The sequence below is a fragment of the Phasianus colchicus genome, chromosome 1 (genome assembly GCF_987193195.1).
Source record: "Phasianus colchicus chromosome 1, bPhaCol1.hap1.1, whole genome shotgun sequence".
NCBI lineage: Eukaryota > Metazoa > Chordata > Aves > Galliformes > Phasianidae > Phasianus > Phasianus colchicus.
This window is the reverse complement of record NC_143436.1, coordinates 115,108,024-115,126,096: the sequence shown is the minus strand read 5'-3', so window position 1 is coordinate 115,126,096 and position 18,073 is coordinate 115,108,024. Positions and strand designations below refer to the sequence as shown.

Sequence of the window (18,073 nt, the reverse complement as noted above, 5' to 3'; positions counted from 1 at the left end):
GCATCATAAGAGAAATGGCCAGCAGAGCAAGGGAGGTGGTTGCTCCTCTCTACTCTGAACTCTTGAAGCCTATGAATCTGACATACTGCATCAAGGTCTGGGACCCCCGCTACAAGAAAAATGTGGAGATATTTGAGCAGGTCCAGATGAGGGCTACAAATTAATTTTACTTATATCACAAAATGCCCATTTTTTTCTTAACTGCCACAATAAACTACCAAAAAAGCTTTTTGATATCAAGAAAAATAAAACTGATTCTTTGAACGTTATTTGAAACAGTGAAGAACATCCACCTACTTCAGTAGCTGACAAACTTGAAAGATGAATTACACTTAATTTGAACTATGCTGACCAGAAAATAGTAGTTGGGGGAAGAAAGTTGAAAACTGTTTTTCTGTTCTGTGTGTGTTCTCCCGGGTTTCCACAGGATGGAATGTTGCACTTCCCACAAATCACAATGAACAGGCAGGGATGGCAGATAACAGATAAATTGCACATCTCTAGGTTGACTCTTGCTGTCCTACCATTTTTACATACATCTGTACCAGCACTACAAACATCTGACATTTTTGGAACAGGACTAAAAGCACTATTAAATAGCAACTGTGAAGAAATGCAAGTATCCTAGGTAAAGCTTAAATGCACTGGCAGGAAAAGAATATCCATAAAGCATAAACTTTGAAGAAATTTGTCAGAATAGGCAGAAACTAATAGGATATAGTAATACAAAGCGTCAATTTAATCAACTAGCAGAAAATACAATAGCCTTGATCAACTGGCTACTGTTCGAACTCTGCATTGAAAATGTGAGTTAGTGAACAAAACTCAGTAAGACTGAAGGCTTTTTTGAAAATCCCAATAAACTGCATTGAAAACAAATTAAGTATTTCTTTACATTTGCTGTTATTCTTAGCAAATGGGATTGGGACTGACTAAACCTAAAATTCGTAACTTTAAAGTAAGCAATTAACGCCATGCTTTAGATCAAGAGTAGCAAACTTTATTTTTATCTTACTTGATTCATAGATCAGGTTTGTAAGAAATGTTTTACATCAAAATATGCTGTTGAACCATCCAAAAATATGAGATGACATCTAGCTTTTGTTGAAGAACAGCATAATCTAACATCAAGATGACTAGTCTCACTAAGCTATTTGCACACCCAATTCCTTGTCTTAACTAAGAAGCATAACAAGGTCTTCTGCATAAGAACAGAATAGAATTAGTTTCAGGATGCAATACTAAATCTGCTTGGATTCTCTGGAAAATCTTGTTGGGAACACTGGACACTAAGCAGACTCCAGTAGTAGATAATGGTAGGCCAATCTAACATTGCTCCAAAATTATCCCATGAAAATTCCTCAGGAAAACTCCTGAACAGACTAACTGTTAGAGAAAACATGACGCATAAGGTATGCAAAACAACTAACTGCTTCCTTGTAACTGTTATAATATAAACAAGATAAGGTATTTAGGAAAACTTTTCTGGTTGACCTCCTCGGAAAAAATATTTCCCCTTATACTGCTCATTCTCAGTGTTATGAATAAATGTTTGCAATTCTCAATTAAAATTTTTTGAAATAAATAAGGTAAAGAGATATTCTTTCTATCCTTCTATTTCTCCAAGGTACAATGACATTAGAAGTTAGACAAGAAAAAAAATAGTAAGTTAGTTTGAGATAGAGCTATAAAATCTCAAAGTTAAGAGTGATGGACTCTGAAAGGTACATCAGTTGCCAATTCAAAGATTAGTATAGTCTCTCCTGACAGGAACTGAACAGAATGAGATGATTTGTCTAGTGAAGTTTAGGACTGTTAAAAAGGGTAATAGGATTCAGCAGAGGAAGCACATCTTGAAGTTGCTCTTGACAGTTTTCCTAGGAATACTAACTTGACACCAAACCTAAAGTAGCAGCAAACAAAAAGCTTTTCTTAGGTCAGAATTAAAGAAGTTTCTTGTCCCTTTGTCCTCAGTAAAACAACAGTATACTAATTAAATAGATAAGAAAATCTCTTAAATTCATTTAGAGAACTGTTGGTATTGTATTTCCTCAAACTCAATGCCTTGATACTTGTAAGGATGTAACACTCCTTAAGAAGAGTCAGCAGGGTGGCATTAATAATACAATGGTAAAACGTTCTTAGCAGACCATTAATAGCCTAATGACTCCAGCGTTTGAGATACAATGGGAAAATAGGTTGAGATGTATTCATCAATTCTTTTATTTAGTATCAGAATGTACACTGAAGTGGCGAAAACAACACGAATAAGTAAACATTTGTTCTCATTACTGAAGAAAGTCAAAGATACCATTGCTGCCATGATTCTTCTGAATCATCTGCCACTATGTTATCAGTGATGCACAGAAGAATTTTATTCTGCCTCTTATTAAAAAGTTGCAGATAAGAATCCAATGCATTTGGACAACAGAGGAAATCCCCGCTACTGTTACAAACAACCTAAAAGGCAGGTTTTTTACTACGTCTATTGACTTGGTTGCTCTACTAAAATAGTTATCAGTAATACTGCTATCAATGTAAAGATTCAGATAGCTTTTTCTTTTTCTTTTTTTTTTTTTTAATTTTAAAATAGTTGAATTTAAGAAGCCATGCACAGCATTTTATTATTTTTTTTTTTTTACAGGCTTCCATCAGGCTTTTTGATTTACTGCACTGAGTAAGCTTATGGGATCTAATGAGGTGACTCAGCATCCCCAGGAAGATGGAATTATTGAAAGTACAATTCTATAAAGAACAGAAAAAAATTGTTTGAGATAATGGTAGATAAACATTTGTTTCCCATATCAATGAGGTTTTTAAAAGTTGGAATTTACCACTCTTATGAGTAGTTCTGTTGATAGGTATCCAGGAAAAAATACTTGCTGATGGCACTACATTCTCTATTATTCTGTTTATAGACCTGAAGCATGAGAAACATACACCATCAAATATAAGTATCACTACAGCTTCTGACCCTTCTGTTATATGAGAAGCAACGTACAATGGTTTCATAATAAGTTCGTATGCAACTACATCACTGCCTGTTACATGAGGAAGCTTGTGTTAAGGACAATAAGTAAATAAATTGCAGGATAACTCCTTGAACACCACTGACAGTGCTAAAAAGATGCATAAATGCGGGATTTGAGGGCTTCAGATGATTCATTAAGGTTTCATGACATTAGACTTTCTCTGAAAGTAATCATCTTTCATTTCACACCTATCCAAGAAAGATAAAGAAGAGTTTGTCCATTTTTATTTGCACCATCTTTCACAGCTGCTCCATTTTACGTGATAAAACAAGACTGTCAATGAAGGTTGATAGAATCTAAGTCTGTTCAGCAGCAGGAGTAGTGTTCTCATTTCTTGGTATTATGAATACAAAAGACAATATATTACAACATTTACATAAAGTATTGCTACAGCCAGTGATTACAGGATAATTTGCACCAGTCAAATAACAAAATGATTCATAACAAATCTGATCTGATCTGATTATCTATTCGGCCTATCTGCTCAATCTAGGGAATGACATTAACAGTCATCTTTCATTCATAACAGTGAGCAGAGTTCCTCAGAAGTCCCTGTGGTGAATGTAACACTACCAAAGAACATCTCAGTTAGTGGTAACTGCAGAAGTTACTTTAGTAAAAATTAATTAAAATTTATAATGCAAAAGTCGTACATCACAAAAAACGTGGCATAAAGAGTTCCTAAACTTACAGTTTAGTTGGAATCATGTTTGAGCTAAACTAATAAAAGTAGGAAATGATAGAAATTATACCACACATGTACTTACTTAAGGAAGGTAAGCAATGTAGAATGCTGCCAGTAGAGCTGTATCATTCGTTCAACTGGATCAGCGGGCAACGATTTTCTCAATGTAATGCCTGATAACAACTGTCCACTCAGGTGGAACAACATGTCATAAATAGTATCTTTGTCAAGATTTTCTTTAAAAAAATTTTCTTGGGAAGAAGTCATTTCGACTTTACAGACATCACTAAGAGAGAAAAAGTTTCTGATATTACTTTTTTAAATGAGCAAAACAATCTAGCATTATTTTATCATTGACAATGATAAATATAATAAAGCATGATCAAAAAAACAGCTGCAAGAAGACTGGTAAGTATGGTAGTTTTTCCTTTCCAAGGATTTTTATAAATATGTAAGAATTTTGAAATTCATTGAACAGTTAATAAGTTTATGTGAAATATTTCACACATAAAAGACTGTTTATCACTGCTTTATGCCAAACATAACTGATTTCTAACATGTTTATAAATGCCTAATTGTGTCCCAGGAGAATGGTTTCTATGATATTCAGTACGAAAACAGACAGAATCAACTCAGCGATGCCACTAAGATCAATATATTTCCAGAGTATTTGCAAAACTGTTGATTATCAAGTTTGCTTCCCCATCTGTTTCTTATGTGGGGGAAAAAAAAAAAAACAAAAAAAAACCAACCACAAAATAAAAGACATCGCTGAAAAGTTATATATGCCAATAAAGTAGAAACAATTGATAGAACGGTGCTCTTTCTGGAAGGAAAATAAATTTCAGACAAAAGGGCAACATCTGGTTTTAACTGCATATTTTGCATACACTACATTGTGATATGAGAGCACTGTACTCAGAAACAGTGTAAGTACATTTGGAAATGTACTTAGGAACACATTTCCAAAAATGAAAAATAACACCTAAATGACATGTTTATATATATATAAACATATGTAGCACAGATGCTACAATCTTAATATAGGACTGTGCATTTGACTGTGTCTATATTCCTCAGATTATATACAATGTATGTTTATATATTATTAGGCAGACACAAGTTAGCTGTATGTAGACATGAATTACCGTCTTAGTGAATGCGGTATTGAAACAGGATTTGGTCCCTTAGACCAACCAAAGAGAGTGAACCAACTCTGGACAGCAGCTATAGTTTTCCGAAACATGAACTCTTCTTTGTCCTCATTAGGAAAAAATGATAATTCAGATTCATTTTCTCTCCCATCACTTTGACTGTCAGCTTCACTCTCTTCACTCATCTTCCCAGCACTTTTATCCCTTTCAGGAGCAATATCTGACTCCAAATAATAGAGGGGGAAAAAAGAAAAGAAAGAAAAAAATAAACAAAAAGATTCCTTATTTTCCTATCTTGATCTGATAAAAAAATAGCATTTTTTTAAAACACAAAAGTTCTTAGAAAACAAAAAAAACCTATGACTTATGATCAATTTATTTCAAGAATAAACCACGTTAAGTGATATGTATATGTCTTAGGTATAGAAAAAAATATGTTTTTGCAATCTAATTTCACTTAAGTTATTATCCAATCAGAAAAAAAAAAAAAAATTCAGACAGGGCTTTCGAAACAATAGTCAAAAATCATAAAAATCTTACATGCAGTTCCAGTAGCTACACCTTTACCAACTAGTCATTGATAGTTCTTCACCCCAACCACAGAGCATGGCTCAGGAACTGAGTTGTGTTCAAACAGTTTATCAGGCATTGTGTAGGTACAATTAAGCTTACTCCCTGACCAGTAAAGTAAGTCTTCAGACTTTTGTCCTTTGCGAGGTATTCTCTCTCTTCCATCTTGATCTGGTTAAAGCTTAGACTGTGTACTATTACTAGGTTTTGGTACAAAAATATTAGGTAATAATACAATAAAAGGTAACAATACAATCTAGCACAAATAGCTCAGATAAAATACATCTTTAGAGATGAAGTCAACACTACCATTGCAGTTTTATTGTCTCACTAAATTATGCAAAAGTAATCTAGTTAATACCTTGCACATTTAAATAAATATTTGTTTAGCATTTATGGAAAAAAAAAAAAAACAATACAATGCAATGCAAGCAAGAGCAGAAAGTCAGGTCCTTAATAAGATGATCAAGCAGACAGATGTTTGAACAGTTTTGCTATCTGATGAGGTTATTCTCTTATCTCGTCACTGACCCCTTACCAGAGATTATTGCCTTTTCATATCTGAAACTGTTTTCTTTTGAACGCATCTTACATCATTCCACTACAAATGAACCATGTTAATAGAGAGTTAATTTTTAATACATTTAACTAACTTGTCTTGGTTAGGCACATTTGTGATCACACAAACATCTGCATATCTGCAAAAGTAGTGGAATCCTACCAGTAACGAAACAGCAGCAGTAACTTCAGCTGTTCTAACTTCCTATCCAGAAAACTAGCAACTGAAAGAGATGTGAGCAGCCTCAGACCTTAGTCTCTTGAAACTTTACAAAAGACTTGTTAATCTTAATTCATATGGAGCAGCACCTTAACCAAGTCCTAGTGATAATGTTTGGTTTTATACAGTACCTCATAAATACAGTGGACGTGCTGAAGTCCAGCCTGACTTCTCCATGGTTAGTTAGTTCATGACTATAGAAACGTGCCCTCCTTAGCAACTAATCCCTTAGTTCTGTTCTGTGACTTTTCTGCTGGCTCCTCCGTGGACATTTAATTACAAATGAGACCATTATATTCCTTGAATGTTTGTTTTATTTATTCCCTTCTACTGAATCTCTTAAAAGTCAGGAGAGTCTTTTCTGCTGATAAAACCTAGGCCAGGTTTGTCATGGTTTCACAGGAGAGAAAAGTCTCTCCAGTATTCACTGATCAAACATGCAGAAGCATTTTTTAGCATAGGATACAAATGTGAAACGTATTTATCTAAAGTAGTAAACAATAATAAGCTGAAAAGTAGTTTTAAGAGGTCAGATTTTAAAGTGTGCAGCTGTACCTTACCTGACCAGGAATGACATGCTTCAGCAGCTGGACCAAAGGAACTTGAGGAACTACTACAGGAAGATGATTGTGGAGAATAAAATGGATGCAGAACAACTTCTCCACTACTGCGGTCTTTATCTATAAAGCAAGATTACAAGCAGCAGTTGAGTATAACACTACTGTCAGCACTTTAACAGTTTATAAATAGATATCTGCTTTTATACTTTTCCTTATTTTATTCTCTAATTATACCAAATAACCTCTCATTTTACTCATGATGAAAATCTCATTTTGGTCATTAGACTTGGAACAAAAAAGATTATGTGCATATTTTTTTCCATTAACTGTATCATATATAAGCTGGGTCTGCATACTTGTTATAAAGCAACTATCAGATCAATGCTAGTTCAAGAATTCTGAATCATGAACCAAATATTCTTAAGGGATTTACATCTGCAGACAAAAAAAAGCTAAGTAATGAGCATCGTCTCCTAGGAGTTTATTCATGACTCAAGCAACTTTCCAGAAACTTTGACTTTTAAATTTAGCTAGTAATGCAGATCTAATGAAAATCTCAAAGAAAAAGATCATGACATGAAACTCCAAGAGGATGTGCTGGGTGACTAACTGGCCTTAATACTCTGCAATATTTCAAAAACATTTATAGTCTTACACTATGTAATAAGCACAGTTAAAGTCTGACCCACAAATATATCTTTTGACAGTTTTAATTGGTGCTGTTTTGCATACTAACCTAGACTGATTATAAAATTGAAATGCTAGTGTAACTACTACTGGCTGAGGAGACATGGCAGTGGAAAGCTTTAACTGACAACTATAGCTAGTACAGATATTCTATAAATACTAATTTTGATACATAAAGGTACAGGAAGATTTAAATACTGGATTATTAGCAAGTATAAAATGTAGCAATTTAATAGTTTAAACATCCAAAAAACAATGCTTCTATTTACTGTTATATGTAGGTTGCTCCGACAGTAATGCCTCCTACTTATTTCCATGGAAACGACAACAGAAACAAAGAGCACAATAACATTAATTGATAGAGAAAACTCACAGCTGCAAAGAACTATTTTTCAAAGTAGTCACCACCATTAGCTATTCATTTCCACCAGTGGTTATCAAGAATCTGCAAGCCACCCTGATAAAAAAAATGCATAGTCATCCAGAACGGCTGAAATGTAGTCATCCAGTGCTGAAATGTACCACCCACTGCGCTCACATTCACTGTTTGGTCTCCTTAAGCATTCAGCAAGGGTTGATGAATATCAGTGGGGGCCATTTTTTCCATTTGGAAAGATTCTATGACACACCTTCGCTTCATACGCACTTCTATGTCAGATGCCACTGTGTCAGACTGCCCCTCTGCTGCCATCTGTCACATGGCAATAAAGTGTCACAGAAAGTTGGCATGAAGGTTCAACCCCTACTGCCATACCACCAACAGCTGCTTCTGATGTCATGGGCCAACATAATAAAAAAGGAGGCATTACTTTCAAAGCAGTCCTCAAATAAGACATGCTTTACAATATAATTTTTTTTAACACACCAAGAATCTGAGTGATTTTTCAAGTTCTCTCATCTTAAATACCAATTTAAAAAAAATCAAAACATTCAAAACAAATGGCTTTCTCTTTAGAATAAATACGAACATATGTAAGACAAGATTTTGCTGATTCTACTTTTCATTTTAAAAAATGACCATGTAAAGGAAAATAAATTTCACAGTGGAAACTTTGTGTAAGCACAGGAATGAGGAACCACATTTCTTAATCAATAATTTCCATGTATCCATGAAAAAATTTATCCTGAGATCACAAGTCAGCTCAATTTCATTCCCAAAAATTAATCCCATCTTTTTTTTTTTTTTTTTTTACTTCTTTTCTCAACTTTTGAAGGCTAAAACCCCCTATCATTTTTTTAAGCATTCTCATTTCTAATTACATTATTTAAAAAAGACCATATCCTTCCACCACAAAAAGAAAGAAAGAAAGAAAGAAAGAAAGAAAGAAAGAAAGAAAGAAAGAAAGAAAGAAAGAAAGAAAGAAAGAAAGAAAGAAAGAAAGAAAGAAAGAAAGATGAATTCCCCAAATACCAATGCATAAATAAAACTCTTCCTTCACATAACAGATACTAAACATGAAAGTAAAAAGATTTATAAATAGAAGCACAGGAAATATTCAGAGTGAAAAACAAACCTCACTTGCCTAGTCTTGAAAAAATACATCTTAGAACTACATGACATAAAACAGGACAAGGAGCTAGGTTTCAAGATAGGGCGTACCATCAGTATATAAGCTAGAGCAAATGCATTAATGCATATTTTTATCTACCGAAAGATGAATGCAGAACATTTTACACTGCAGAGTGGCTTATAATGAGAAAATGCAGTAATAGATGGCTATTGGTACAGCACATGTTTCATGGTTTAACGCTGTATTACTATATTCATGCATTCATCACTTTGCAGAAGAGGTCTACTGGATCACCCACTCTGAATATATATACATAAACCTCACCAGGATTTACAAATATTAATGCTAGATCTACGCAGGTTACACTGCAATCTGATCTAACATCCTATCATAGGATCAAAGGGCTTTCTGCTAGCTACCTCTGATATCAGACTCCAAAGCAAAAGAATAACCCAGTATGATTTCTACTGACATACACACACCCAAAAGAGAAGGAAAAACTCTGCGTGCTTATTTTATTTTATTTTTTAAATTTTTTATTGCTGGCATGGTTATTCACAGGTATTGGGGCAAAAAACAGAAGAGCATGTGGTTAGATATGTGAAAGTAAAGGCTTACTGAATCGGTTTCAAAGGCACTATACTGTATAGATATGGTTCAGTCACATTAAACAGCATTTCACACCAAAATAATCTGTACAAAGACATAAGATAGTCTCAAGCAATTTAACCACAAGTATTTTCAAAACCCATAAAATGACACTGTAAACAAACAAATAAGGCATCAATAAAGAACAGAAATATTCAGTTTTAATGGCCTCAACTCTTTGGCTTAACCCTCAAAGGAAAGGTACAAAGCTTCTCCAAAAACCAACTCTAGAAAAATGATCAATTAGCCACAAAATAAATAAATATTTATAATAGACAATATTTTTTCCACTTTCTCATCTTCACTAATTTGTAATGTGATCCACACATGATATATTAACTACCATCTGTATGTGAAAAAATAATTACATCTCCTTGCTAATCTCTTTTCCAGCTTCACAAGTACTAACTCTTTTCTCTTAGGTAGTCTGAGTAACACATATTTTAAGTCAAAGAAATCTTAGAAACCAGTCTTCAAAGTGAAATCTACTGTAAGGAATGACCTGCTTACCCAAAAAACACGTCTATTTCATCAAAACATACCAGATAGCAACTGGAGAAAATATACTTTACCCCATATTTAAACCCTCTTGAGCAGGAGGTTGGACTAGATGACTGCCAAAGGTCCCTCCTGATCTATGTTCCTAATCTCTTCCCATAAATACAGATACACACAAAGAAACTGCAGAACACTGAGACAGGAAAGAGAGAGATTGGGAGTTGGTGGGGCAGGCAGAGACAGACACAGGCAGCCAGAGAGACACATTACAGATTTCTAGTCTGCGATGATGGATTTTAATAGGTCTTAAAATACTGCTATGCTCTCCAGTCTTCTAGGATAGTAATTAAAAATACTGAAAACCATTCCCAAAAGTCAATTAATGACTGCATTTAGCCATATCATGTAGCTTTCTTCTCCTTTGCTTTCTTCAAAAAATATCTAGCTGTTGACCTAGAAATAACCACATTCTATCAATATAAATTATGCTAATTTGGTGTCTATTCTTTGGGCTCTTTTATTTTAAAAACTTCACAATAATCTAAGATTGTGTTGTCTAATATTTTTCAATAAACATTATCTAATCATCTATATGGGTTTATCTCATTTCAACAAAAAAATAGAAGCTATTAATCTGTTCTAAATACATAATTGCAGCATCGTTATGTAATTAATGAGGCAAAAAACTATCCTAAGGATAGCATGCCTGTTATCATACTGAAAGCACTGATAACAATAATGGAGATGCTCCTGACATAATATAATATGAAGAGGCAGAGTGCTGACTACTTACTGCTTATCAAAGAAATTTGTTGTTCAGAGCAATGCGAAGCCAAATATGAGTGTATAGTAAGAAGACAATTCTCTGCTGTTGCAGCAACCTGAAGTGAAAACCTGTTCGAAACAAAACACAAAGTAACAGTTTTCTATTTAGCCATGCCAATCAAAATTCAACATAAGAAGACAGGAAATGTTCAGACCCACTTCTTTTCTTCTCTATCTTGGTTTAATAACTAAGTACATGGATGAGGTTGCACAAGCTGAAACAGGAAGGGTAGCATATCTCCACATCAGATTTTATTTACTATGGAACACGAGTATATCACTAATCCAAACCTCCAAGAGTTAAAAAAGAATTTATGAAATAAATTAACTCTCTCTGAAAAGCAGTTAAATACAGCCAATAGCTGTAAGAAGAGAATGCTAAGCTAAAATTTAAGCACATTTCCCAAAGAAGATGACAATGTTTCCTTTCATGAAACATTGAGACCTGGGACAAGAAAAGAACTGGAAGGAATTAGTAACTGGCTACCTTTTAATGATCATCTCTCAATTTCATTACATTTTTATTAGAGGCTAAGGTTAATCACATTATGTCTTCCTGAACTTCCAACTGTGAACAAAATCAGAAATAGCATGAGATTCCCCAGCTGCCCATTGTGTCAACAATGATCACAGCAATGCATCTACCCACCACATGAAAGGTGGGTGACCTATGGGCCCAGGAGAGGCCCATGAAGGAGCAGGCTGTCTCCCTGCAGAAGTGATGGGCAAGCTGCAGGCTCTGGGAAGCCCATGTGGGAATGGCTCAGGAAGGGTTGCAATGTGGCAAGGACCCACGTGGGGCAGAGGCAAAGAGTGACCAGGGAGGAGCAGAACAGACAAAGCATTATGGACTGACCACAGCCCCCATTCTCCATCCCACCCATCCATCTCCATTCTCTGTGCCTCTGAAGATGGATGAATGGGAGGAAGGTACTTTTAGTTTGCTTTTATTTATTACTGCTCTTTTCCCTCCTTTTCCTCCCCCATGATATTTTCTCCCTCTGTTCTTTTGAGGGAATGAGAGTAGGGCATGATGGTATTTAGTTGTGTGTTGGTGTTAAATCACATTCAAAGGCTTTTTTTAATTTAGATTTTTCAAGTTGAAGGAAATAATAGTCATAGCTAAATATTTCTTCCATTTCCTTTATGCTTGGTGAAGACATTCCTGAATTTTGTTATCTTTTTTATATCAGCCCCGTGAAATGAAATGTCATTTACTCTGCTTTGGAGGCAAAAAAAAAAAAAAAAAAAAAAAACAACAATAGAGAGATTAAAAGCAGTAATTGAAATTAACTGCAAATTCTCATGTAAGACAGTCATTAAATAAACATTAATACATTTTTTTATGATCCATTTAATGTAATCTATGCACACAGTAAATTACTTGCCTACAGGACAAATATATTTTTTATCTGTTTCCTTTTACAGCTATAGAGAAAGTTATTTTTCCTGTAAAACACAATTGCTGTGTCAAAGGCAAAGACAATGTCAATGTGCTGCCAAATTCAACAGTATCTATCCCTTAAGCCAGTGCTCACTCTGATTTACAGGAAAAATTGCTATTATTTACATGGACTTGATATGAACTATGCAAATCATCTGAAATTTTAAGCCTGGATTTAGAAAAGCAAAACAGTGTAAAACGTAAGTAGCATCCTTATCCATGTAGTTAAAGACAGCATATATTTTTCCAAAATAGGCAAACATTTTAATTCCAAACTGTAACAAAGAACATAAAATGGTGTAGTTTAACATTTCTTCAAATAATTAAAAATATAATTTTATTGTTTTGAAAATGGAAATATAAAGGGAGAATATCTGAAAAATTAATGCCTTCAGCAACTGATGCTGTAAAATATCATGGCCTATCAAAGAACCCAGGAACCTAATCAAGACCAGTTTCATCTTATATGGGTTGTGTCTTACTTCCATTGTTCCATTTTTTAAAGGTTGAGAAAGCCTCAAAATCATATCTTCTTAAAAGACTTTTAGTTAACAGAGTAGTTCAAACTCATTAGTCACAGAGTTTGAAACTAACCACTCAAAGGCCTAGACAGTTAGCTGAGTCAGGTTTGAGGTTCACAGAATCACATGATCACCAAGGTTGGAAAAAACCTACAAGATCATGCAGTCCAACCTTCCACCTATCACCAATAGTTCTCAATAAACCACGTCCCTCAACACAACATCCAAACGTTCCTTGAACACCTCTAGGGTCAGTGACTCCACCACCTCCCTGAGCAGCCCATTCCAGTGCCTGACCACTCCCCCAGAGAACACATTTTTTTGTGTGAAATTACACAATTTCAGACACATTCCATACATCTCTCATGAGCAGCAAGGAGGGAGAAAAATGAGTGTAAATGTGAAGGTAAAAAAAACAAATTGCAACTGCAAATTACTTTAGAGCGGAATTTCAATGCACAGAACATATTAACAGTTTTAAAGAAACAGAAGTTATGTTCCAGGTTAGAGAATCAGGTGCCTACTTAGACTTTTCCAATTGAAGTTAAGAATTCTTTCTGGTTGAGATAAAAATAATTACTTCCAAAAGCCAACAGGAATAATATTACCACACAAACAGCACACATTGTTTTAGATAGTGTGTTATTTCATTCATTTCTGTTCATATCAGCTGCTCCTAAAGCCCATACAAACATTCAGGCTCACTGATAGGAAATCAAATGTGTGTCAGCAAACCAACACTGTTAGTACTGTCTTAGAAAAACAAAACAAAACAAAAAAATCACACATTTTAAAAGCATACCGCATTCTTAAGATAATTTGCCATTCCTGAATGTAATTTTTTTTTTTATCTTAATGCTAAAAGACATAGATTCCTTTTAATGTTAGTATGACGACTTTTGTTTTGCATCTCTTTTTGAAAAACTCATTAGGTTTGCATTTAAATTGAGGATGGTCTTCTTTATTTCATTTTAATGACAAATATGGAAAAGATCTTATTACACAGAGCAGAAAGGATTATTTGTCTATAATAAGATTTAAGAAGCTGCTAGTGCATCTTATAGGAAGTTATTTTAATTAAATGTTGTCTCCTCAGCAGCTATATTTCAGATCTCATCATATGCCCAGATTATACTTTTCTCATAATTACTCCAAGCTTTAGCACACATTTATGAATCACATCCTACACAGTGATTAAATCTTACAGCTAAATAAAATGAATAAGGGTATCTGCACACAGAAATCTGAAGAACTATTCCAATATGATCAGCTACAACTGAAGTGTACACAGCCCTTGCTTCAAAACAGAATAAAATTTATTATTATGCTTTTAAAAAGCACGTTCTATACTGTAGTGTGAGACATTTCACCCTTTATTGAAATTAGAAACTGCAGGAGCAGCTTTTTCATCACAATGATGTCACACTCTTCTCCATATGCATACACTTATTCATCCCACAAAGGAAAGAGATGAACTAAATAGACAAATACTGAACACACAATACTGTATTTGATCTCCATTTACCAGAGGAAGAGGAGACCTTCTGGATAGTTTTTCACAATTAGAGTTGCCTAAAAAACAGACCGCTACTTTTAAAACCAATCTAATATGTATGAATTTCATGCCCGTATCTGTCCTCATCACTAAATAGCTTCCAACTGTGGAAAAATACAGTTGTTGTTAACAGAACTAAAGTAAAAATGAAGAATTCCATATATTCACCTGCGTTAGAACCCCAAGTGTTTTAATAAGAATCAGACCACATAAATTCTTAAGTATTTTTTAAATATGGGACTTATATTCCCACATAATTCCAGAACTCTGGATAACTTTAAAATAAATAAATAAATAAATAAAACATAAAGCACGTGTCACTTGCCCTTTGCTTTGAAAGTGCCTACTCTAAACAAGTACAGAAGACTGATTTATCTAGCACTGAGGGAGGACATCAACGGTTTCCCACATTTTGTCAGGCAGAACTAGTGATTAGAAAACAATTCAGCTCAGAGTATAAAGAAAGAGGAAAAAATGAAAAAAGGAAGACAACGTGGAGAGCGGAAGATCAAGGAAGGACAGAGGTGGAAGGATAACAAATTACAGCTCATTTGCTACTTTCTAGCAAAATTTAATTCTGATCTGTAATGCAGTTGCCCTTGTCTCCCCATCTTTACTCGGTGAGTACCTCTAAACAATTCTACTTTACTAGCCTTTAAAATAACTAAAATCACTTACAGGCCTGCTAAGTTATTCAGACCTGACTCTTCTTGAATTCTTAGGTACAATGGGAATGTCTGAAGCTTTTGATAGGGCTGAAATTTGAGTGATTCTTCTAATATGTAAACATTTGCAAATACATGATAAACATCAACATCTTTTCCTGATACCACTAGGATAAAACCAGAAAAGAGACTCTACACTGCCATAAACATTTCATTGCTTAATATAATAATAATAATTTTCAGACATTGGAGTTTGACTCAGACCAAAATCATATACCACTCTGAAATCCAGCATAGAATGGCCTGCAAAATTTTAAGGCATTTTAAAAGAAGTAGAATACTTTGAAATAGAAATCATGAGGATCTGTTGAATCAAGAGCATGTGCCTCCAAAGAAATCTTAGAAAACAGAAGAATTAGCAGCAAAGGTATAAATAAAACAAGACCTTAACTTGGCAACTTAGATAAATCTTACCTTAGGGACAAAAGTTGAATTTGTGTTTAGGAACTTTAAACCAATTGAAAAAAAATAAAATCCATTTTTAAGTTTCCTTTTTTTTTCTTATTTTTCCAGAATTATTCTTGCATGCCTTTAGCCAACCAATTTGTATTATAATTCCTGCTTTATATCCTCTTCTGACACTTTGGATGATACCCCCAAGTGAAATTGAATTGCACATATTACCTGTTTTCATCTTTATCAATGAAAAATATATTCCCTGAAAATGACACTGGAGTTGATGATTTGAAGCTGATATGACAAATTAGTTCCATATTTCTGCCATCTGATGAAAGAACAATATCTTGTCCCTCTGGGAACTGTACAGAAAAAGGGGAAATCCTGTCACTGTCTTCAAGTTCAAGCTCTGGAAGTTCAACCTGAATTCTTGATTTCCTGTGTTAAAATAAATAGCAATGGCAATTGTGTACAAAGGATGAGAGTAATGAATTTGATTCACAGATTCATACATCTATGAAGTTGCTTTTTACAATTAAATAAAGAATAACTTCAGTTTGGACATACACATCAAGTGAAACTAACTTCTCTTAGATTTGTTTTGCGCAAATATATCTCAGCATTTTAGGATTAACCACAATAGCTCAACATCAAAATGAATTTCTACTCACTGTGCTAAAATATTTAAATGTTACTTCCTTATTGATGTTTTCTCAGAGGTTTCCTAAAACTAAACCTTTCATTCTTATATATTAGATTACATTATCACATTCATATTCATGCAAGTTTTTGTTTTTTTTTTACAAAGCAGTATAAAGTGGAAATTTGTCAAGATATATACAGATATGTGGAATTCTTTCAGATGCAATCACTGAGTAACTTCATTTTACTTCACAAAGAAAAATGAATTCACTACTTCAGGAGAGAATAGAAAACAAGAATGACTCGAATTTTGTAATAAACTTATTTTGATATTTTTACCTTAAATAATCTTGCGGAATAATTTTGATGGCCGTTTCAGTTTTCACATCCAGAGGAACTGGCATCAGCATTAGGAAGGGAGGATCAAAATGTAATTTTGGTGACTTGACAGTACCAGACAATGTTACTTTGTAATGTGACGGATAATCATTTACACACACTGACATTTCTGATGTATAAGTCCCAGGACAAGCTGTTAAAAAGTTTTTTAAAAATATATTTTTTACTATAAATTCAACAATTATGAGAGTTACAGTAAGAACTTCAAAAAACAGTCACCATTCTATTTCTTAATTGAAATGTAGTTTAACATACAGCAAGTGTTATATCAGAAGATTTATTTGTTAAGAAAGTTTAGAAAACTACTTGTAGAAAACCAAAAATCCAAGAATTTATCACAAATTCTTGAAATTCTTAATTATTCACCATTAAAATTTTTCTGTTTCCTTCTGTTGCATCTCTTTTCATGTGACCCTGCTAACTGCTGCAAGACACCTTTCTATTAGATGGCAAAAGCATACTTTCTTTCTCTGATAACGTAAAGCAAAGCACTGCCTTTTCCAACTGTTAGACTATCAAACTGTTACTCCAAAGAGGAAAAAGCCATTTTCCAAATTTTCAGTTATTCCCATCTGCTGAAAAATTAGCAAAAGAAGAGAAAACTATTTTCACCAACTAATGAAGACTTCTTCTGTTTAGAAACAAATCCATACGACATTTTCTAAGACAACCCAAAAAGTTATAGCATGAATTATCCAAAAATCCAGCATATTACATATATACACCTTCAAACTAAATGGATGCCAGAGAAGAATTTGTGTACATTGCTATACAGACTTGAAAACAAAGAAGTTAGAGGTAGTTAAAAGCTAAAGACAAGCCCTGGAAAAAAAAAAAGTGCAGGAACTGTTAAAAGTCTGTCATATAACCTCTTACTTCGGTAGGAAAAACTCTAGAAGATGGTGGTTGTAATGTTCACTATGCCTGTTACATAATCTTCCAGAGGCAGTGAATCATGTTCATTTAATAATTATGAATTATTATTCTAAATATTGTGGAACTTTTGAAGAATTGCTTCAAGCCACAATCAAGGTTCTTTTTAAGGCTTGTTCTTCCCCATATAGTAAAACTTTACACTGCATACCTATGAAGTTGATTAGTACAAGCTCTTCATTAATTGTTCCTATAGTATGGGTTTTGTTCTACCTAGTTTTCTACTAGAAGAGTAATTAATTTCAATGAAGATATATAACAAGAGGGCTACAGATCATTGGAGAACATTTTGAACATCAAATTAAGAGCAATTGACTTTTACAACTATTTATGATTTTCTGTAAATAAAAGAATGAGGAAAACAGTGAAAACACAAATGACTTCAAATGATATTTACTAGTGTTCATTCTGTATATATTTGTCTGCATTTACATACACTTGATTCAGTAATTTAAAATATTGTATTTTATTCGCATGCTTCTTTGCTTCAGTCTTAATACATTCTCACAG

The 18,073-nt window shown here is 33.8% G+C and overlaps 1 protein-coding gene across 1 annotated transcript in view; it reads right to left on the bottom strand.

The window, feature by feature from the left end:
- Nucleotides 1–18,073, bottom strand: part of CFAP47 (cilia and flagella associated protein 47) — a 276,161-nt gene that overhangs the window by 209,165 nt on the left and 48,923 nt on the right. Inside the window, exons 25-30 of the mRNA XM_090123944.1 lie at nucleotides 16,571–16,763; nucleotides 15,818–16,027; nucleotides 10,917–11,017; nucleotides 6,780–6,899; nucleotides 4,866–5,091; nucleotides 3,800–4,003 (exon numbers count right to left, since the gene is read on the bottom strand). Coding sequence (XP_089980070.1) covers nucleotides 3,800–4,003; nucleotides 4,866–5,091; nucleotides 6,780–6,899; nucleotides 10,917–11,017; nucleotides 15,818–16,027; nucleotides 16,571–16,763 — 1,054 coding nt within the window. The remainder of the gene's footprint in view (nucleotides 1–3,799; nucleotides 4,004–4,865; nucleotides 5,092–6,779; nucleotides 6,900–10,916; nucleotides 11,018–15,817; nucleotides 16,028–16,570; nucleotides 16,764–18,073) is intronic.